The 24,273-nt window shown below is 41.6% G+C and overlaps 1 protein-coding gene across 1 annotated transcript in view; it reads right to left on the bottom strand.

Annotated features, from left to right (window-relative positions):
* The window catches only part of LOC125487625 (ufm1-specific protease 2-like), a 40,323-nt gene extending 16,155 nt beyond the window's left edge, over positions 1–24,168 (bottom strand). The window contains exons 1-5 of the mRNA XM_048619526.1: positions 24,092–24,168; positions 14,461–14,653; positions 7,608–7,751; positions 7,256–7,420; positions 1,952–2,073 (exon numbers count right to left, since the gene is read on the bottom strand). Coding sequence (XP_048475483.1) covers positions 1,952–2,073; positions 7,256–7,420; positions 7,608–7,751; positions 14,461–14,653; positions 24,092–24,168 — 701 coding nt within the window. The remainder of the gene's footprint in view (positions 1–1,951; positions 2,074–7,255; positions 7,421–7,607; positions 7,752–14,460; positions 14,654–24,091) is intronic.
* Positions 24,169–24,273: the final 105 nt, after the last annotated feature.

Below are 24,273 nucleotides of genomic sequence, written 5' to 3'. Positions count from 1 at the left end.
ATCCCTCTTCTATCCGCCTCCCACTCTCTCCCTATTTATTTCAAAACCCCCTTCCCCTCCCCCTTTTCTGATGAAGGGTCTAGGCCCGAAACGTCAGCCTCTCTGCTCCTATGATGCTGCTTGGCCTGCTGTGTTCATCCAGCCCTGCACCTTGTTGTCTTGGATTCTCCAGCATCTGCAGTTCCTACTATCTCTGATTCGGCATCCTGTAGCATCCTGGTTGTGGTGTGGAAGATCTGTGCTTCAGACTAGCCAATACTCTTAGCTCAGCTGTTCCTGAATAGTTACACTGATCATCTATTCAATGGTACCAAAAACCACCCAAGCATGCTCTACCCATAAAATGCAGGACAAAACCAATCTGGAGATCTTTGAAGGTGTAATGGTAATTTTCCGACCTTTGTGCAGGAAGGTGTGGGTTCAAGTCCCAACTTGGTCCAGAGGTGTGTAAGCACATCTTTGAGCAGAGTGATTTCAAATACTTAAAACTAACCTGGCAATTACAGCCCCCATGAGCTTACTTGCAATCATCTACAAAATGATGCAAGGAATTGTTGATAGTGCTATATATGGGTTCCCAGACAGCACCGTGAGGGTCTCTACATCAGAAGGTCGGCAGTGGTTCAAGGATTTGCTGGCGAGCTATACTCTGAAAAACTATAGTGCATTTGCTCTTTAAAACAGAGAGAGGCTCTGCTTCTTCCATAGGTGGGTATTATCAAAATTCAGCACAATTAGAAATCTTGCACTCGATGGCAAGGATGCCAGATTTTGGGTATTGAACCTGCTATTTTTGGTCAAATCACTTAACTGTGTACAATAACCTTCAGCTGTCACTGTTTGCATTCTGACTGACATTGAAACGCAGATCAGAGCATAATTTAAGATGATCATATTCTATTACATAGGAGCATAAGAACAGGTGTAGGCTATTTAGCTTCTTAAGCCTGCCTGCCAATCAATGATCTGTTGCTTAATGCTATATATCTGCCTTTGGGCCATATCCCTCAGTAACTTTGCTTAACAAAAATTTATCTATCTCAGATTTAAAATGAGCGACCGATTTAGCATCAATTAACATTTGTGCAAGAGAGTTGGAAACTTATAGAATCATAGAATCCGTACAGTGCGGAAAGAGGCCATTTGGCCCATTGAATCCCCAAGACTACCAACTTTTAATTTATGTAATGATAAAATTTCTTCTGATTGATTTTGATGCCCCTTGCAAGTTTCCTTTCATAATCCCTTTTTGTAGCTCTTACAAGCTGCTTTGTGGCCCTTTTGCTGGTCTTTTTATGTTTCCCATTTGGCAGGATCTATTTTTTTTTTGCATTTTTGTAAACCATTTGCTTTAGTTTTATGCTGTCCCTTATCTCTTCAGTTGTCCAAGGCTGTTTTTTTTTCTGTGAAGTGGAGCAATGGCTCTCAGGGGTATAAATGGTTCAATTTGTGGTTAAATGTTTCTTTAACCATCCTCCACTGTTTTTCATCTTTTTTATCCATTTTACCCTGCTTGCCGTGGACAGTTTGACTCATCTCATTAAAGTTGGCTTTACCTAAATCTAAAATCTAGCAACTGATTTGTGCTTTTCACTTTCAAATGTTGCTTTGAATTTGATCATGTTATGATCACTATTTGATAAATGTTAGGTTACTAATTAAATTCGGCTCATTACTCATCACTAAAACCAATATTGCATGTCCCTTTGTTGCATCCTGGACTTTTGATGCAGGAAACTAATGTGGACACACTCCAACAAATTCAATACCTTTCTGACAGAGAATTGTCTGCCTCTCCCAATCTATGTTAAAATTAAAATCCCTCCTTAATATGGCTGCATTTGTTACACACTTGCATATTTTCTGCACTGATACAATCTAGGTCTTCAGAGCTGCTATCAAAGAGTCCAAACACAACGTCTATTACAGTTTTAGATCCTATTTTTCTTACCGGATGTCTGTGGTGGTACATGAAATATTAAAATAATTTAATAGTGCTGTCATCTCCTCAGATTTAAGCCATGCATCTTCTGTTACAACTTTGATGTAATCTTCATCAATTTTTATTAAGATCTGAAAATGCAAATGGAAGCAGATTTAAAAGTAGCAATCCTTGGTAGTTATACCATAAAAATTTGCAGAAAACATACATCATGCATCCTTGGTTCGAACTTTATTAATTCGTCAGGAAAGTACTTAGTACTAGACTTAAAGATACAAGTGAAAGCATTAACCTGATTTTTTCAATTTGTAGATTGTGAGTCAATGTTATCCTGGCACATAACATGGTCCACATTGAAGAAATCAGTGGACATACTGGATTTTCCTTACTTCACATAAAAGTTGGTGCAGTTTTTGACAATTGTATAGTATGGGGTTCTACACCTAATCTGTACAGAGTCGCTGCCATCATTGTGCTCCTCAGTGCCTCTGGACATTCCTAGTAACCATCTTAAATCAGCAATGCTTCAATTTCAATACGCAAAATAAAATGGTCATACAAATGTTTTAAGATCCTTTTGTAAAATTCATGAGAAACCAGTTAAGGTGCATATATGCATGTTTCTCTTGATTTGAAGTGGCTCTATTGGAAGCCACTACAGAAATGATAGGAAATAAAGATTAACACATAAGCCATCGCTCCTGCCCCCACCCCCCCAAATCCTCTCACTGTCCTTATCCCATCTATGCCAACTCATGCCATCCTATGCTTTTGTACACACCCCCATAGCGAACTGTATCCTCCATTTCAATCTGATACCTGGTGCTCAGTCCCATAATTCTCATATGCTCCCTGCCACTTAATATCCCATACCTAAACCCTAATGTCCCCACACAAACCTCCATCCTAGACTATGTGTCTGTATCTACCATTGACTTTTTATTGTTGATAAGCCAACTTCATTGTAGCTCATTCCAACCCATCTGCCGTCCTTTGCCCTCTCAACTATCCCGCCAACTCACCTAGTATTCATGATGGGCAGACCTCAGGACCCATGCACCAATGAGAAAAAAAAAGTTTCTATTAAATAAGTATATTGCAGCTTTCAATATACTGAGAAATAATATTTAATTCATAAAGCACATTTACTACCTTTAAATTCCCTCACCTCAATAAAATATTATCAAATTAATTATTTCATTCAAGTGCAACAAACATGAAAATTCACAGTCTTACATTAAAGTGTCCAAACCATCTGAAATTGTCAATCAAACTGTGAAGTGGGAGGCACCCCATGGCGATAATTGACACTGTGAAATCAAACATGCCACAATAATCGAATTTTGAGAATATTAAGACTAATGTCAACACACAGATTGAAATAGAAACCAATCATTTTGTTAAATTCATTTTTTCTTTTATTAAAAGAACTGAAATTTTAAATGCCTTCATAGTCTCAAAATACTCTTTGATAGACTGTTCATTGCCGGCTTGGACAAGTTGATTGTCCCAATATGTTTATTCACTTTTTGTTCACAAGCATTTCAACAATTCCAAACAGCTCCTGACTTCTCCCAAAGGGGCACTTTACCTTTATAAAGCCTGGGCTATTCCAAAGGGTGCCTTATCTCTACCAAATAGCACCTTACCACCCCCAAAAATGAGCCCCAGGACCAGAGCCAAAGGGGAACTCTATAATTGCCAAGACTATCCTGACTATCCAACTGAAAACATGAGCTTCAGACCTGTACATAAAATGGCATAATCTACACACTTCTGGATTCAGACATTTATCTCTAATTAAAATCATAGCCAGCTAATGATTTAAATGGCCAGCTGTCTCAGTTAGCTATGCAAGTGTGCATTCTGAGCTAGTCCCACATCGTCACCCATAAAAATGGTAAATTCCATGTTCAGGGGCATGACCTGGATTTCTAAGGAATTGTTCCTGTTTTGCCATGTCAAGTACCCATCTGACAAAATGAAAATCTGGGCCAATCTTTCATTTTTTACTCATTTGAAAAGCTTTTGGAACAAATGGCTTAGGAGCAGGTGTAGGCTATTCTGCCTTTCTGTTATCCAATAAGATAATGGCTGATCTAATTGTGGCCTCAACACCCCATAATGCGTATCTTCCTTGTTTAATAAGAATCTATTGACTTAAGATGAGAATGAATCAATTGATTCAGCCATGACTGCATTTAGTGAAGAGAATAGTACAGGTTAGAGACTCTCTGAGTGAAAACTTAACCCATAAAGGGCATCAGATCCCAAAAGGTGTTTTGTATCATATTTAATCTCTCCAAACATACATTGTGGCTATCCATATGAATCTACAAAGTTCAGACCTACTCTTAGCAGTTCCAGTGTGCTTAGTTTATGTTCAATTCCTAAGCAATTCCAAAATCATGTAACAATGCCACAAAGATGTAGAGAAGTGGAGGAGGACAAGATGTTCCAACAAACCCAGAATCATCAGCAACTCCCAAAGCTACTAAACAGCCTCCACTCAAAGAAGAGACAGCAGATGGGTGCTTCAGGATGTGTAGGATGTACAGGAGGTCCAGAGTCAGTGCCATTTCCTCGAGCTGAGAACAGCACAGTTTCACTGTAGGCTAAGGATATCGGTTATAGAACTATACCAATTATGCTGGAGACATGAAGGAGTGGGTGTCTATCCTGAACGGGTGGCCATTAAAGGTGATGTTTACTAAACTTTTATGCAGCTCGCTGCTTCCAAGGAGCTGTGTGAGACATCACTATCCTTTTCCCACAGATGTATCAACTATGTTAGGGATGCATATCTTCCCAGTTCACACTGACTCGTCTTGTTTCTCTGTGATGAGATCAGTGCTGTCACCCAGGCAGTGGACTATGGCAACATAGCTAGCATTCCCCAGGTACAGGGTATCATTGACGTACACGTTACTTTGAGAGAACCATATCATAACACAGCTGACTTCATGAATAGAAAAGGATTCTGTTCCATTGATGTGCAAGTGATCTGTGATCATCAGTATCACATCTTGGCAATCTGCACCAAGTACTTGGGAGCTGCTGTGAAGCCTTTATCCTTGAGAACTCTCATTTTCCTGCTTCATTTTGAGGTCCAGATGCCTTTCAAGGTTGGTTACTGGGAGACAAAGGCTACCCACAAGGGCTAACGTTGATCTCGCCTAACATATGTCCTGTGCAATATAACCTGTACTTCTCTCGAAATCATTTTGATCTGAACGTCCTTGCTTACTATGATCTGCCTATACTGATTGTAAATAAAGCTTTTCACTGTACTTCGGTTCACATGATAATCAATCAATCAATACCCTTTGCAACCATGGCTGGTAACTCTGTTACACAATCTCCTGACTGAGACAGAGTGTAGTTATAATTCAACCATTCTCATATCAGCGGATGATAGGCCTGCTGTGGATAAAGTTTCAATACTCGGATCTGTCGAGTGGATGATTTGCAGTCATTGTCAGACAGAGTGTAATGCATAATCCTAGCAAGCTGTGCTCTGCAAAACTGAAAGAGGCAAAGTGATGGACTCTGAGAACTGGGAGAGTAGCAGCCGGTTCCAGTAGATGTGAGCTGGATGCAAAGATTGAATGAAAATTTGATCGTGCTTGAAAGATAAGCAGTCACTGTCTGTTCCCATAACTAAATATGGCGTTTGTTTGTTTTTATTTGCATTTATGTCACTGAATGAAAGCAAACATTTTAATTATTGAAAGTATTTCCAGTATGTGATGTTCTGATATTAATCAATGAGAAAATGTTAGGCTACACTGCATATTGGGGAAAGAGTGGTACTCCTTTCAACAGGGTTCTTAGATATGATGATGCTAAAGAGAGGTAATCTGTGTAGCTTGGTTCATAAGTAGCAATATATTAATGATCATGCACTTGCATTTGCAACGAATATTAACATGCCCCTATGTACTTGGAGAAGCTTTGCTTTTTGGTTCCTCTCCCAATATAGACAATTTGAAGGACAACTGCAGGTGGTAGTGCTTGATTGGTGCACAGCTGAGTTTTAAAAATGGCTCTGAAAATCTGAAAATCCCAACAGTGATGAGAGGGGAGATAGTATGAATGTAGCACCATAGAGGCTTGGTGCATAGGCCATTGGAGAATGGCATAGAGGTTAACGTACACAGCAGACCCAAGCAATAGGTGGTTATGATGGTTTATTGACACCCAAGGTGCCTGTGTCTTATATAACCTTGAGGAATTTGTGTCAACACACACATGATTTGCGCAGTGATACACCACCTTTTCAGTTACCTGAGGGTCTGCTTCTAAATCTTTGGCTGCATTTCAGCCCCAAGCTTTGATCTTTGCTCACCCAGTGCAGAGGAGCACAGGTAAACCAGAGGAACTCCTCACTGGTCTGCTTTTGGGCCTGGTCGAGGCGGCCACCAATAGATCCATACAGCAGGCCATGAAGGAAGTTATTAGACCAGACAGTGGTTGCATCCACATCCAGGTGACTCTGGAGAGGGAGCATGTGATGTCCAATGACACACTTGAGGCCATCCATGACCAATGACCATTGCAGGGGCTGTAGTATACCTTCTCCCCTCAAAACAAAGTGTTCATTTCACTGTCGTAAGTTTTCTGTGACAATTTGATGTTACAGTGCCCCTTTAAGAGACTTTATTTTAGTCATTTCATTAATTTGATTTAGTGTTTTACTCTGATGACTACGTTTAGTGTTTTGTGGTGCAGTGGTAATGTTCCTACTTCTAGGCCAGCAGGCCTGAGTTAAAATAAACATGTATAAAGGGATGACTGAGACACTGGACATAGCGGTCAGGAGGAAGAGAGCTATAAAACTGCATCCTATGAGTAAATCTATTATTAATGATAAGACCATAAGACAAAGGAGCAGAACTAGGTCTTTCAGCCCATCAAGTCTGCTCTTCCTTCAATGAGATCATGGTTGATCTGATAATTCTCAACTCCACTTTGCTGCCTTTTCCTTTGATTCCTTGATTCACCTACTGGTTTAAAATCTATCTTAGCCTTGAATATACCTAATTCCTCGCCTCAACAGCCTTCTGCAGTAAAGAACTCCACAGATTCACAACCCTCTGTGAAAGCAAATTCCCACTCACTTTTGCCATCTTGACCTGCTCTGGTCTACTTGTGACTCTAGACCCACAGCAATGGGGTTGACTCTTAACTGCCCTATAAAATGGCCCAGAAATTCAATTAGTTCAATTGCAATAAATAATGACCTTAGCAAAGGTACCCATGTCCCAGACAAGAATAAAGACAAATAGATAATAATTTACGGGGTTGTCATACTTCTTTCATCTCTGAAATCAGTGGCACTGGTGTGTCAATGTAACCCTGTAAGTAGAACCAGGAGATGATGATTTGCAAACAACGGTATGGAGCACCCCAATCTCTGTCTTTTTCATTGTCTTGCAAGCAGTGATGAAAGGTGTAGGATCCATGTATAACAGAAACCTGTTCCAAATTAAATGAAACATAACATTTGTCAGCGCAGCTATGCATATAATTGAGTTAAAATATAATTTTCCTGACTCTGTGGTCTACTTATGTATTATACAAATGTTTTAATGACAAATAATTTTGACTGTTGTTACTTTGTTTCACTTGAATAGTATGCAGTATTGTAAAATTAGATGTGTACCTTGAACTCATTGGGATCGGGAGCAGAAATATACTTATGTATATCTTTGTAGTACTTAGATTCCACCTGATCAGCTGGAAAACTAAAAGCCATTTGACGGCGGAAGAAGGGTTTATTTTCTAGGCCAAATTTAGCGTGTAATTCCTGTATAAATCAAAAATGTAAAACTCAATAGCAAGATGCTGATATCATCATTCAAAGAATATTATGTTACAAATTATACATGAAGTTGTAGACTCAAGCCACAACCAAAAGTCCAAATAACTAATTTCTGAAATTTCTAGGATGTCCTCACTATATCCTATCTATATGAAAGCAGAGTCAATAGCTGCTAGGTAGGACTGCAGCTTTATTGATCATGACTAATGTGTACACCACATTCATTTCCATACTTTTGCTCACATTCCTTGATACATTTATCTAACAGATATTTATCTGTCTCTGGATGCTTGTCTTAAACTTAAGCGTACGCTGCCCTTCAGGAGAATTCCAGGTTTCTGCAATTCTTTGTGTAAAAGTAGTGCTTCATAATTCACTCTGGAATAGCTTGTCTCTAATTTTATGATTATGAAGAATATAGTATAAGAACATATACAGGAGCAGGAGGAAGCCAATTGACCCTGCAAGCCTTCCCTACCATTTCATACAATCATAGTTGAACATCCACCTCAATTTTTTTTTATATTTGTTCACAGATGTGACATCATTGCAGCATTTATTCCCCATCCCTAATAGAGTCAACCACATTGCTGCACCTCTGGATTTATATGTAAGCCAGATCAGGTAAGGATAGCAGATTTTACTTCTGAAAGTCCATTAGTGAACTAGATGTTTTAAACGACAGTCTCCAGAGTTTACATGGTCACCATTAGGCCAGCTTTTTATAGAAGTCAATTATTCCAGATTTTTCCACAGTGGGATTCAAATCCAGTTCCTTAGAACATCAGCCCCAAAGTCTGGATGACTTGTGATATCACTACTATGCCGTCACCTCCCTTACAGATACGTGTGATTCTATGCTACCACATTATCCCATTATTTCTTAATTCCTTAAGGATGCAAAAATGTAGCCTTTATCTTGAATAAGTTCAATGACTGAGCATTCACAGATCTCGTTCACAGTACAGCTGATCTGATTGTGACCTCAAATCATATTCCTGCCTATGCCAAAAACCTTTGACTCCTTGTTAATCAAGAACCTGTCTACCTCTGACTTAAGGCTCTGCAATGACTTGTCTCCACCTGAGGAAGAGAGTTTAAAGGACTGTTGACTCCTCAGGGGAAAAAAAAATAGTCCTCATCTCTGTCTTAAATGGAGGACTTCTTATTTTTAAAACTGAGTCTCTAAATCTAGTCTCTCCACCAATGGGAAGCATCTTTTCTGCATTCACCCTCAATTCTTTCAGGATCTTAAATCCTACAGTAAGGCTGTCTCTCATCATCTAAACTGCAATGGATACAGGCACAGTCTGTCCAAACTTCCCTCATCAGCTAAAATTTTGCCCACTCACTTAATCTATCAGTAACCCTTTGCAGACAATTTATGTCTGTCTCACAACACGCCTTCCTGCCTATCTTTGTATCATGAGCAAAATTAGCAATCATGCAATGTGGTTGCTCTCAGGGCTCTTGTGGCATGGTAACAGTGTCCCTATCTCTGAGCTAGGAGACCCAGGTTCAAGTCACACCTACTCCAGATGTGTGATATAATATATCTGAGTAGGTTGATTAGAAATTCTATATTTGGTACCTTTATCTAAGTCAGACTCAAAATATCTGACACCCCTTTAGCACACTATCACATCTTGCCAGCCTGAAAACATCTCATTCCTATTAGTCAGTCCTCCACATTGTTACCAACGACACAGGTCAGAAAAGATATGAAGTACTAAAATCAGAATATAGGGAGCTAGAAAGCATGTTAAAAAAGATAGGACCTCAAAGTATTGATCTTGGGATTGCTACCAGTGCCACGTCAGTCAGAGTCGGACTGCAGGATGGTATGTTGCCTCCCTGGTGCCACCGTCAGGGATGTCATGAAACAGCTGCAGGGCATCCTGAATAGGAAGGGCGATGAGTTAGAGGTCATGGTACATGTTGGTACCAACTATATGGGCAAAGTGAGGAATGAGGTCTTGCATCAAGAATTCAGGGAACTCGGCAGTAGATTAAAAAATGGGGACCACAATGGTTGTAATCTCTGGATTACTATCGGTGCCATGTGCTAGTGAGTTTAGACATAGGAAAATGGAACACAAGAATGCATGGTTCAAGGGGGAGGGTTTTAGATTTCTAGATCACTGGGGTCGTTCTTTGGGGAAGGTGGAACATGTACAAATGGGACGGTCTGCACCTGAACCACACTGGGACCAACATCCTTGCAGGTAGGTTTGCTAGTGCTGTTGGGAGGAGTTTGAACGACTCTGGTGGGAGGAGGAGACACAGAATATTGATGAAATAGAGACACATTATGCTACAGCAAAGGAAGCAAGTCAGATTGAGTTCAACTATGTTGAGTGTCAAGAGAGTAAGGCAAGGCTAGGTGGCCTTTAATGTTAGGAGTGTAATAGGTAAAACTGATGAGTTAAAGGCATGGATTTACACATGCAAGTGTCATATGGGTGCCAACACAGAAATATGGTTGAGGGAAAGGCAGGACTCAACATTCCAGGTTATAGGATCTTTAGGCGAGTCAGAGGAGCGTGTTAAAAAGGTGGTCATAGAGCACTATTAATAAAGGAGTCAATTACTGCAATAAGGAGATATGTACCTTGGAAAAGCCCTCAAACGAGGCTTTGTCATTAGAACGTAGGAATGTTAAGGGGGCAGCCACTTTATTAGGAGTGCATGATAGGCCCCCAAACATTCAATGGGAAATAGAGGAGCAAATATGTAGACAGTTCACAGAGGTGTGTAAGAGTAATAGTGGTGTAATGAAATGAGGATATCTCAGCTTTACCAATGTAAATTGAGTTAGTCAAAATGTTAAGGGTTTAGAGGGGGTGAATTTCTTGAAATGTATCCAGGAGAGTTTTTTTGTATCAATACACAGAAGGGCCAACAAGGTACACTGCAGTGCTGGATCTGGTTCTGGGGAAAGAAGCCAGACAATTGTTTGAGGTGGCAGTCGGGGAACAGTTTAGTGTTAGCGACCACAACACAGTACAGTTTAAATTTCTTATGGACAAGGAAAATGATAGCCTGCAAAAAATGGCTTTGGATTGGGGGAAAGGCACATTTTATTAAAATAAAGCAGGATCTGGCTATAATTGACTGGGAACATTGCCTTGCGGGTAAGTCTACAGCTGAGCAGTGAGGGGCATTCAAAAAGAAGCTTGGAAGAATATAAGTCCAACATGTATCCATTAAAGGGAAATGTAGCAGCAATAAGTTCAGACAACCCTGGATGCCTAGGACAATTCAGGACTGGATGAGGAAGAATAGAAAGACTTTTAGGAAGTCCAAAGGGAATGATTCAGCTGCCGCCCTGGAGGAATATAGGAAGTACAAGAGGGAACTTAAGAAAACAATTAGAAAAGTAAAAAGAGGACATGAGAAAGGACTTGCAAACAGGGTTAAGGAGAGTCCTAAGATATTTTATAAATACATTAAAGGGAAGAGGTTAACCAAGGAAGGAGAAGGGCCATTTAGGGACTAAGGAGGCAACCTGCGTGTGAAGCCACAGGATATTGGATGGGTGTTGAATGAACACTTCTCTTCAGTCTTCACTCTGGAAAAGGAGAATGCAGGTAGGGAATTCAGGAAAAGGGACTATGAGGAACTTGCACAGTTTGATATAGGAAATAGGGAGGTGCTAGATGCTCTGTTAGACTTAAAAATGGACAAATCCCTTGGCCTGGATAAATTGCATCCCAGGCTGCTGTGGGAGGTGAGACAGAAAATTGCAGGGGCTCTGACACAAATTTTTAATTCCTCTCTGGCCACTGGGAAAGTGCCAGAGAATTGGAGAATGGCTAATGTGGCTCCACTTTTCAAGAAGGGTGGTAGAGATGAACCAGGAAATTACAGACCAGTGAGTTTCACGTCAGTGGTAGGAAAACTATTGGAGAGAATTCTGAAGGAGAGAATGAATATCCATTTGGATAGGCATGGGTTAAATCAGGATAGTCAGCATGGCTTTGTCAGAAGGAGGTCATGCCTAACAAATTTCTTAAAGTTTTTTTGTAAATGTGATCAAGGACGTGGATGAGGGAAGTTCAGTTGTTGTAGTTTTTATGGATTTTAGGGCAGCTTTTGACAAAATCCCACATGAAAGACGGTTTGAAAAAGTTAAATGACATAGAATTGAGGGAAACCTGGTGAGATGGATCAGAAAATGGCTTAGTAATAGGTCATAAAGTGTAGTGGTAGAAGGCTGTTTAAGTGACTGGAGGCCGGTGTCTAGTGGTGTACCTCAAGGATCAGTACTGGGACCCTTATTGTTTGTTATATACATAAATGATATAGATGAAAATGTGGGGGGAATGATAAGCAAGTTTGCAGATGACACCAAGATTGGTAGAGTGGTTAATAGTGAAGAAGGTGGTTGTCGGTTTCAGGAAGATATAGACGGTTTGGTAAGATGGGCAGAGTGGTGGCAGATGGTATTTAATCCTGATAAGTGCAAGGTGATGCACTTTGGAAGAAGAAACAAATGAGGGCGTATTTAATGAATGGCAGGACACTGGGTAGTTTAGAGGAATAGAGAGATCTTGGGGGTTTATTATTCCCAGATCCCTGAAGCTGGCAGAGCACTTTAATAGGATTGTTCAGAAGGCTTATGGGATACTTGCTTTTGTTAGTCATGGCATAGAGAAAAAGAACAAGGATGTAATGTTGGGATTGTACAGAACGTTGATTAGGCTACGCCTGGGGTACCCTGTGCAGTTATGGTTGTCTCACTACAGGAAGGATATGATAGCAGTAGATGGAGTACAGGGAGGTTCACCAGGATGTTGCCTGGGATGGAGAAATTGAGCTTTCAGGAGAGACTAGATAGGCTTGCATTGTTTTCCTTAGGCTGAAGAGGGGATACGATTGAGACATATAAGATTATGACGGGTATGGACAGGGTGAATAGAGAGCAGATATAACATAGTATGGAGCTGGAGGAATGTGGCAGGCCAGGCAGCGTCAGAGAAGCAGGAAGGCAGCGTCAGAGAAGCAGGAAAGCTGATGTTTTGGGTCAGGACCCTTCTTCAGAAATTTTCCTCCAGCTCCACACTGTGTTATCTCCGACTCCAGCATCTGCAGTTCTTACTATCTCTGAGTGAATAGAGACTAGTTGTTCCCCTCAGTTGAGGGGTCAATCATGAGGGGGCAGAGTTTTAGGGTAAGGGACAAGAGGTTCAGAGGGGATTTGAGAAAAAATTTTTCACTCAGAGGGTGGTGAGAATCTGGAATGCACCGCCGGAAGGTAATGGAGGCCAGAAACCTTACAATCTTTAAAAAACAATTTGGATGAGCACTTGAAATATCACAATGTTCAAGGATATGGGACAAGTGCAGTAATTTTGGATTAGCATGCCTTTAGTGGTAGTTATGTCAGTGTGGACATGATGGGCTGAAAGGCCTTTTCTGTTCTGTATGATTCTATAAGTAAAAATGGCAGGATATATCAGATGAATACATGGCTAGAGAAATGATGAAAAGGGGAGGGTTTCAGATTTCGCGGGTATTGGGACCACTTCTAGGGGACGTATCGCCAGTACATGCTGGGTTGCACCTGGATGGGACCAGACTGATATCCTCGGGGATATATTTGTGACTGTGGTCTAGGAGTGTTTAAATGAGAGTGGCAGGAGGATGGGAACCTATTCTGGGAGATGAATGGCAGGAAAATAAGGACTAAAACAAAAGACAGAATGGGAAACAAGATAGGTGGCAGGCTGAGAATTCAAGGCTAGAATCAAGCAATCTGCTAGGGATTATATCCCCAGTCTCATTCTTTAAATGGCCTATGTTCACTTTGACTCCTCTCTTCCCTTTTTATATATTTTGTTAAGCTCTTGCCATCCTTCTTGATATTACTTCCAAGTTTACTCTCAAACTTTATCTTCTCTATTTTTTTTGGTCGTCTTTTATTGGTTTTTAAAACTGTCACCACCTTACCACCAACTTTTGATACATTGTATGTTTTCTTTTCTTTCAATCAATCTGATACTATCCTTAACTTTGCTAGCTGACCATGGTTGGCTTATCCCCTTCCTAGAATCCTTCTTTTGCATTGGAATATGTCTTTGCTATCAGCTATGAACTATTTTCTTAAACATCTGCCATTGATCCTCAGCATAAACAGCTATAATCAATCCTCAACTCAATTATGCTTATTTAAGCTTAGTGCAGTTGTTTCTGATCCAAGTTCATCCTTCCCGAACTAAATGCTAAATTCTACCATGTTCTGGTCACTGCTCCTGAGTGGATCTTTTACTCTGACATCATTTATTAAGCTTGCCTCATTACACATCACCAGATCAAAAATAGCCTGATCTCCGGCTGGATCCACAACATATTGTTCTAGGAAACTGTCCAAAATGCACCTTATGTATTCTTCCTCATGGCTTGCATTTGTAACATGGCCAAACAGATTGCCATTCAACCCAGAAACTCTGACATGCCAATGGTTGCGGGGGGGGAAGAGCAGGTGAATCTCCTACTAAGCATGCTCGATGCCCTTCAGGTCATTGCCTATAGTGAGAAGCTAGCAACATGTTTCGGGAAAATGTTTCTTTGAAAGCAGATGTAAGCATGCTTTTTGCCTGCTTAATACACCGATAGATATATGAAAGGAAAAGTAGGCAAACTCATGGACAGACTATATAAGTAGAAAAATTGTCCTCGACTCCAACCATACTTTCCGTTGCAGTTCCAGAGTATCATCACTGACTCCAGCGGGGAATATTACTGTAGTAAGGGTTGTTTGCTCCGGCAAATCAAAGTGGAATGCTTGCGGCTGTGGAACAGTCTTTCCTTTTGTGTATCGTTGAATGCATTCGTCCATTGCAGACAACTGTTTGGTGACTGCTTCCATAAACTGATCCTGTAGCCTGTTAAACACATTATTTATCATAAAGGCATAACCTAACTTTATAACTGGAATACATATAAAATGTTACTTGTCAAGAAGAAGCCTCTTATCTCAAACACAAAATTGTTTACAAAAGCATTTAGTTTCCCTAAAAGCTGCTACTTTCTCTCCAAATAACATCAGAAAAATTTAAACACCTTTAGACTCGGTAAAAAGGGATATCATGGTATGTTTTCCATCATTTTTCTATCAAATTCCTCGACTTCAAATTTCACAATTCAAAACCATTGTTAACTGTCAGGTGCAGAAACATTGAAACTGGAACACCTCTGTTAAAAACTTTGATGGTAGTACTTAGTACTTATAATATTTGCAGCTTTTATTTTAGATTTTAAGCATTTCCATGTTTTCTGAGATCCATCTGTACCTATCTAAAAAGGGCAGATTTTGATACCAGGAGCTGGATTTTCATCGTGGATGTTGAGCTATTTCCCAATGTCATGATCCTAACTCCTACTCCTAGCTGTCTACACCATATTCCTGGTGGAATGGGCTGGAATAAGGCTGAAGCTTCCCACAGTAGGCTCGAGGTGAAGATGAATGGATGCTGAGGTAGGTAGGCTAAAAGGTCTGTTTCCATTCACTTGAACTTCAGGCCAGTTCTGTAAGGGAGTATGAGGGCCCCCTTACCCTCATCTCTATCCCCTTACACAACTGTCATGCCTCATGACCCCTGTGCTCCCATATCCTTCTAAACCTTGCCCCCTACACTCACCTTCCATGTCTACTCATTTGGAGGAGAAAATAGGAGGAGTAGGCTATTTGGTTCCTTGAGCTTGCTCACCGAGCAATTAAATCATGACTGATATTCTACTTCCATGTCATTTTCCTGCACCAATCACATATCCTTTGACATATCTAGAAATCTATTAACCTTTGTACTGAATATTCACAATGACAGCTTCCACAACTTACTTGGGTCGATAATTCCAAAGATCCACCACCCTTGAACTGAAGAAATTACTCATCTTGGACCAAAATAGCCTCTCTTATTCTGAGGCAGTTATCCTGATTCCAGGTCTTCCAGAAGAAAAATCCTTCTTGAATCAGTCTACCATGTAAACCCCTGTCAGAATTCAGTATGCCTCAATGAGATCATCTCTTATTCTTCTAAACTTGATAGCATATAGGACAGTCCCCTCAATCTCTCCTCATTGGCCAATTCTGCCATCCCAAAACTCCCCCTTCCCAGGGATCAGTCTTTCTTGCTCTCTGTCTATGCCAAGTGCATCCTTCCATAGGTAAGGGGACAAAACACTGTTTATAAAACTCCAGGTGCAGACTTACCAAGGCTTTGTCTAATGCAGTAGGATTTCTTTACTGCTGTATTCATGCCCTCTTGCAAAAAAAGGATATGTTCTTTACCCACCTAATGCTTACTTCACCTTTATGCTAGCATTCAGTGACTTATGAACAACGACAGATCACTTCCAATTTCTCATCAGACTCAGTATCCACCCTGTATAGTACTATTGAACCCTAAAATAACATTGAGTCATCTTGTAGATCATGAACAGCCTTTGAGGAGTAAGGAGGCAAGTTATTCACTGCAAAATTCCAAGCCTCCTTGCTCTTGTAGCCACAGTATGCATATGCCTAATTCAGTTCAATTTCAGGTCAATGTTTTTCTTAATCTATCCAACATTTATTAGTCATCTGCAGTTTGCCCAGATGACAGTTAAGAGTCCAAACACATTTCTCTGGGTTTGGAATCACATGGGCCAGACCAGGTAAGGATGTCAAATTTCCATCCCTACAGAATGTTAGTGAACTAGAAGATTTTTATGACAATGACACATGGTCACCATTGGTTTAGTTTTTCTTAAATTCAGATTTTTGTTGAATTCAAATTTCACTATCTGCCACTGTGGGATTTGAACACACAGCATCAGAATGTTGACCTGGTGTGCTTCATTACTAGCCCAGTGACATTACCAGGATTCCAGAATAATGTTGTTGAGGGATTCAGCAATGGCAACCCACTAAATGTCAAGGGGAGATAATTAGATTCCCATTTCTCCAACAACAGTCAAGAAGCTTGACACCATCCAGGACAAAGCAGCCCGCTTGATTGGCATCACATCCACAAGCATCTGCTCCTTCCTCTATCAATGTGCAGTAGCAGCAGTGTGTACTATCTACAAGATGCACTGTACAAATTCACCAAAGATCCTTAGACAGCACCTTCCAAACCCACGACCATTTCTATCTTGAAGGACAAGGGCAGCAAACACATGTAAAGACCACCACCAGCAAATACCCCTCCAAGCTACACACTATTCTGAATTGGAAATATGTCACCATTCCTTCACTGTTGAAATCCTAAAAATCCCTCCCTAATGGCATTGTGGGTCTACCTGCAGCACATGGACTGCAGTGGTTCAAGAAGGCAGTTCAACACCACCTTCTCAAGGACAATTAGGGACGACCAGTGATGGACACATCCCACTAGTGTAAAAAAGGATGATTAGTCTGAGATTTGTACGGTGTGAATGTTACTTGCCATTATCAGCTCAAGCCTTGATGTTGTCCAGGTCTACCAGGGCCACAGATTGCTTCAGCATCTAAAAAGTCACGAATTTGGGCTGAACCTTGTATATTCATCAACAAATGTTTCCAACTCTAGGGCCTTGGGTGCTACCCTGAGGAACCATTGCACCAGTGACCTTGAAATTAGATGATTGACTTGCAATCATCATAACCATCTTTCTTTGCGCTTAGTATTAATCCAACAAGTGAAGAGCTTTCCCCCTCATTCCTATTTGTTTCAGTTTTGCTAGAGCTCCTTGATACCATATTCAATCAAATGCGGCCTTGATGTCGAAGACAACCATAGTGATTTCACCATTTGAGTTCAGCTGTTTCGGCTATGTTTGCAACAAGACTGTTATGAGTGAGAAGCTGAGTGACTCTGGCAGAACTTGAACTAAATGCCAATGAACAGGTTATTGCTGAATATTTATTGCTTATGGAACTGTCACTGACCCCTTCCATCACTTTGCTGGTGGAGGAGTAATTGGTTCGGTTGGACATGTCCTGGTTTAAGTGAATGGGTGAGCAAATTTCCACATTGCCAGTTAGCTGCCATTGTTGTAAATGTACTGGAACAATTTTACCATTGGAACAATTACTTCTGGAACACAAGTCTTCAGTATTATTGTCAGAATGGTGTCAGGGCCCATAGTCTTTGTAGAATTCAATGCATTTGGCCATTTCTTAATATCCTGTGAAGTGAATCGAATTGGCTCCATCTGTGATGCAGGGGTTCTCAAAATGAGGCTGAAATGGATCATCTACTTGGCACTGCTGACTGAATATGGCTGTGAGTGTTTCACCTTTTCTTTAGTACTCATTTGATAGTACCATAAGACCATAAAATGCAACAGCAGACGTAGGCCATTCAGTCCATTCTGCTCCACCATTCAATGACATCATGTCTGATCTGATAATCTTTGATTCCAGTTTCTTGTCTTTCCCCATAACTCTTCATTCCTTTACTGATTAACAAAATGTCTATCTCAACCTTGTGTAACCTTGATGGCCTGACATTAATAGTTATCCATGGTAAAGAATTCCACAGATTCACAACTCTCTGAGAGAAGAAATTCCTCCTCATCTCTGTCTTAAGTTTGTGACTTCTTATTCTAAGATTATGCCCTCTGGTTCTAGACATTCCTACAAGGAGAAACAACCTTTCCACATCTACCCTGTAAAGTTCACTGACAATCTTATGTGTTTCATCGAATCCATCCTTGAGGATGGGGATCACTGTGTGACTTCCTCCTACAGCTATTTGTTTAATTATTCACCAAAATTCTCGACTGGATGTGACAGGACTGTAGAACTTAGATCTGTTGTTTGCAAGATCTCTTAGCTCTGTGCATTGTATGTTGTTTCCACTGTTTGTCATTGAATTAGTCCCGTGTTGTATTTTAACCCGGTTGATACCTGAATTTTAGGAATGCTTCTGGCATGCCCTTTGCACTCTCCTAGCTTGACAGTAATGTCAACAACTCAGGAGATGTTCTCCATGATATTACATGTTGTAGTTGGATATGCTACTGCTGGCACTGGTGGCCCACTGTGCCTTAAGGATCTGCAGTTGTAAGTTGCAAGATCTGTTAGGAGTCTGTCACATTTGGCGTTGTGGTAGTGCCAGATAATATGATGAAGGGTCTCCTCAATGTGAAAACAGTATTTATTTTCAAACCACTATGCAGTGGACTATCCTGCAAATATTTTCATGGAAAGATGATATAGTGAAACCTTACTGAGCTGAATCCATTTGTAACTTTGAAATTCAGCCAAGTGCTCATGATGAGATTCCATTTCACAACCGCACGAACAAAACCTCCACAGTTGAATACTTTAAGTATCTGAACTTATCCCCAGAGCTCAACCATGCCTTTCAGCTCTGTAATAGGAAACTAGATGATTGAAATGAATTTCAAAGAGCTCAGCCATCTGTTCAAGCTTTGTAGTGGGATGGGGGAGGGGTGTCATAATTTCATTGGTATTAGTGTTTCTGAACACATCCTCACTGGTGCCAGCTGCCACTTAGTCATTTAACATCCTACTGGCCATTACTTGGTTGTAGGCAAGATTTCTGCCCTCCACTCAAGAAGAGGTCCCATCTCAGAGTGCTGTGAGCCTGTATTTCCAGCTGGGATTAAACTGAGCACTCAAAGATTGAGGGACCTTGGGGGAGTCTCAATGAGATAAGAGGGCACATGAACTATGTACTGATCTTGTTTCCTCTTGAGGCCTAAACAGCATAACTTAGCACACATCGCACCATCTCTGAACTCTAGACAACCTCAAACTTGAAGTCAGGTGAGATGCAGCCTTTAACTGGGCATTAATTAAACACTCATGGGTCTCAATTAAGATGAGAGTGGGTCATTTGGCTTCCATGATTATCAACAGGTCGAGGGTGATTGATAGAGCAGGAGAAAAGCCATCAGGTTATTCTATTGCCTACTGCCAACTGCAAGCCCACGGGCAGTTCCCATTAAATTCTGCCCAGGTGAAAAAAAGGCCAGGGCTGAAATTAAATAAATAGGTCAAAACAAAATGGTCAATTGATACAATTGGATCTGAATTTCAATATTGTTCAATGCAGAAGAGCACATACCTAATGGCTATTCTAATGCATCTTGAAATAGAAAAGCAAGGGGATGGCTCTGCTTGAGCTGGAGAGAGAGAGACAGGGTCTTCAAGGGGTCAAGGTCTAAATCTAGAGTGAGCAGGGCACTCATCCTATGAGATGAGAAAAATGCAAACTGCTTTGTCAGAATTAATGTGTGTTTTCAGAAAAGGTCCCTCATTTTTAGGTAGTTATCACCCAATTAAGGGATTAGCGAGTGTGGTTCCAGCTGGTAGTCTTCTCTTGTTTCAGACATCCCTGCCCTCTCCTCCCACATGACCCACATCCCTTGTAATCCAACTCCCACCGTCAGTCACCTGATGCCTGGATCCTTCAGCAATTTGTGCCTTGGTTAAAAGAACCAAAAGAAGTGCAGGATGCTGGAAAGCAGAAACAAAAACAGAAATTGTTGGAAAAACTCAGCAGGTCTGGCAGCATCTGTGGAGAGAAATCAGTTAATGTTTCGGGTCCAGTGACACTTCTTCGGAACTAACGGTGGCTGGGAAAATGTTGGCTTTTCTGCAGAAGATAAGTTGAGGGCAGGGAGTAAACGATAGGTGGAGATAGAGCCCAAAGAGAAAGAAACACAGTTTTAGAGACAAAGGAGTGGGTACCTGTCAGCCTAGGAAACTGAGTATCTGCTAATGCAGACTATTAGTGGCTAAAAATGGGTTGTGTTTAATAGCAGACCATGTGATAACAAGGCCTGGTGTGTGGGATTGGAGATAAGCTTGGGGAAAGGTGCTCAACCCCTAAAATTGTTGAACTCAATATTGAGTCCAGAAGGCTGTAGAGTTCCCAAGTGGAAAATGAGGTATTGTTTTCCCAGCTTGTGCTGAGCTTTGCTGGAGCACTGCAGCAAGCCTGAGACAGAAATGTTGGCAAGGGAACAGGGTGATGTGTTGAAGTTGCAGGCAACTGGCAGCTCGGGGTCTTTTTTGCTGGCAGAACGTAGATGTTCTGTGAAGCGATCACTCAGGCTATGCTTTGTTTCCCCAGTGAAGAGGGGACCACATTGTGAGCAGTGAATGCAGTAGACTAGATTGAGCAAAGTGCAGGTAAAGCACTACTTCACTTGCAAGGTATATCTGGGGCCTTGGGTGGTGAGGAGGAAGGAATTAAATGGGTAGGTGATACATCATCTGCAGTTGCAAGGGAAGGTGCTGTGGGGGGTGTTGGGAGTGAAGGAAGAGTGGACTAGGGTGCTCAAGAGGGAATGCAGAAGGCTGAAAAGGGAGGGGAAATGAATATGTGTCATCATGCTGGAGGTGGTGGAAATGGTGGCTAACGATCCTCTGGATGTGGATGCTGGTGGGATGGTAGGTAAAGTCAAGGGGAACCCTATTGCTGTTGTGGGAGGGAGCGAGGGGGTGAGGGCAGAACAGATGCAGTGGAGACAGAGAAACTGGGAGAATGGAATAGAGTCTTTCGAGGAAGCAGGATGTAGAATCAAGGTAACTGTGGGAGTCTCTACACCTACATCCCCCATGAGGTGGGCCTAAAAGCCATCTATTTCTTCTTCTCTTGTCGGCCCAACCAGTCCTCCTTCACTGACACTCTCATCAGTTTGACAGAACTTTTCTCAACAACTTTTCCTTTAACTCCTCCAACTTCCTACAAACTAAAGGATTGGCTATGTGCATCCGCATGGGTCCGAGCTATGCCTGCTTCTTTGTAGGATACATGGAACAGTCCCTCTTCCGTACTTATACTGGCACCGTTCCTCACCTCTTCCTCCGCTACATTGATGACTGTTATCGGTGCTGTCTCATGTTCCAATGAGGAGTTCGAACAGTTCATCCATTTCACCAACATCTTTCACCCCGACCTCAAATTCACCTGGACCATCTCCGACACCTCCCTCCCCTTCCTGGACCTCTCTGCCTCGATATCCATCAACTGACCGAGCACTGACATCCAGTTAATACCCACCAACTCCCACAGCTACCTTGACTACACCTCCTCTCACCCACCCTCCTGCAAAAGTGTGATCCCACACTCCCAATTCCTTCACCTCCGCCGCATCTGCTTCTGGGATAAAGTGTTCCAATCCCAGATGTCCTCCTTCTTCAAGGACCATAACCTCCCCTCTCCCATGATTCATAATGCCCTTAGCCACATCTCCTGCATTTCCCGCACTACTGCCCTCAAATCCCCTCCCCCCAACAGCAATAAGGATAGAGTCCCCCCGGAGCTCATATACCACTCTACCAATCTCCAAATCCACTGCATCATCCTCCACCCTTTTTGCCATCAGCAATCAGACCCCCTACCAAAGAGATATTTCCTTCCCTGCCCCTATCTGCTTTCCGTAGGGACCACTCACTCTCCGACTCCCTCATCTGGTCCACACTCCCCACCAACCCCACCACACTTGGCATCTTTCCCTGCAAACACATGAGGTGCTACACCTGCCCCTACACCTCCCTTTCACCTCTGTCCAAGGCCCCAAACAAGCATTTCAGATCCGACAGGAATTCACCTGTATGTCTTCTAACTTTGTCTATTGCATCTGTTGCTCCCGATGTGGTTTCCCCTTCATCAGAAAGATCAAGCGCAGAGTCGGTGACCGATTCATGGAGCATCTGTGCTCTGTATGCTATAATCAACACCACCTTCCCGTTGCCAGCCATAGCAACTCCCCCTCCCACTCTCTTGGTGATATGTCCATCCTGGGCCTCCTCTATTGTCACAATGATGCCACACATAAACTGGAGGAACAGCACCTTATATTCCACCTCAGGAGCTTACAGCCCAATGGCCTCAACATAGAATTCACCAGTTTCAAAATCTCCCCACCCCACCAGCCTCAATCCATGTCCAGCCCTCACTCTCGTCCACACCTCATTGACCTGACATAACCTGCCTTTCTTCTTTCCCATCTATCCGCTCCACCCTTCCCACTGACCAATCCCCACTACCCGCTACCTGCGTCCACCAATCATCATCCCATCTACCTTCACCCAGCTCTACCCCCTCCCTCTATTTATTTCTGAGTTCCCTTCCCCATCCCTAGTTGGATGAAGGGTCATCAACATCAACTTTCCTGCTGTTCAATGATGTCTGACCTGCTGTGCTCCTCCAGCTCCACATTTTATTGATATTAACTGTGGGAATCGGTTGGTTTGCAGTGTTTATTGGTAGCCAGCCTATCCCCCGAAATGGAAACAGGGATGTCGAAGAAAGGAAGGAAGGGAGGAGTCAGAAATGGACTGGGTGAAGGTGAGAGTTGGGTGGAAATTGGAAGCGAAATTGATAAACATTTCCAATTCCGGATGAGAGAGAGCGATATCTGGTATATTGATGATATCATCGGCGCTGCTGGCAACCAATTGAGTGACTGGCAGTTGTCCAGTCACAGCAGTGCCACTGGGAGATTGAAGAAGGCCAGGTTTAAAGGAGATTTGATGAGTTGTTTACAATCATCAGGGCTCTGGACTTGGTAGACAGGGAGAATGAAAGACATTCATATGATATATTTGACAAACATGCTGTACTTTTGTTCAGCATTTGCATGTTTCTTTAAGAAAGAAATTGGTTCCCTGAAACTACTTTGAAAAAAAAATAGAGATAAGTGCAATGTGATCTTTACTTAGGAACCACTTTAAAATTAAAAAATAAAGAGCTACAGGGGAACCCTGAGAGAGCCATGAGGTCACTGGATTCTTCTCGGCTGAGGCTGGGTGTTAAAAATTACCATAAGAATTCTGTCTTTTTGAGCTGTTAGCATGTTATTAATAACAATAATAATATGCCATGTTTCAAGAAAAAAATTAAAAATATCTAAGTATAAGACGTGCACTGTGTTCCTTTGGATTACAGACCACAATTTCGAAAGTTGAAGGAGGATGTTTGTAGACATGTCAGTCTTTGCTGGGAATTTTCAAATAGATCTCACAGTTCATCTTCAACATTGGAAAGATAGATAAATGTGGCTTCTAAGGAGTCAGTCAACAGCAGTTAGAGCAAATTTAAAATTCTCCATAAAAGTACTTCAATCAATGCCAAAGCGTTTAAGAAACAGAGATGTGTGCTAGCAGAGAAGGCAGTCCATTGGCACAAAGCATCCAGCATAAGCCACAGAATAAAACCAAACAAGAGCATTATTAAAATATTTACCTTAATTGATCATGGAGGCACTGCGTTAAGAAATATCTTAGCAGCAAGCATTGTTGACCCTTGACTACATTATTGCATTGCTAACATACTAAATTAATTCAGAAATCACTCAGTATTTTGGACAATACATACTTTCCCAATGGTTCCTCTGGATTTGCAAATACTAGCACATCGATGGGGAGAGTCAGCTTGAAGTGCCCACGTGACATCTTATTGTGCTGGACAACTATTTTTCCAAAGACACCAATCTTTGCCACATCAAATTGAATCTCCATGTTAATTACTTTCTGTAAGTTAAAAAGTTATTATACAAG

Source organism: Rhincodon typus, chromosome 3 (assembly GCF_021869965.1).
Source record: "Rhincodon typus isolate 14 chromosome 3, sRhiTyp1.1, whole genome shotgun sequence".
Lineage (NCBI taxonomy): Eukaryota > Metazoa > Chordata > Chondrichthyes > Orectolobiformes > Rhincodontidae > Rhincodon > Rhincodon typus.
This window is presented reverse-complemented; position numbering and strand designations above follow the sequence as displayed.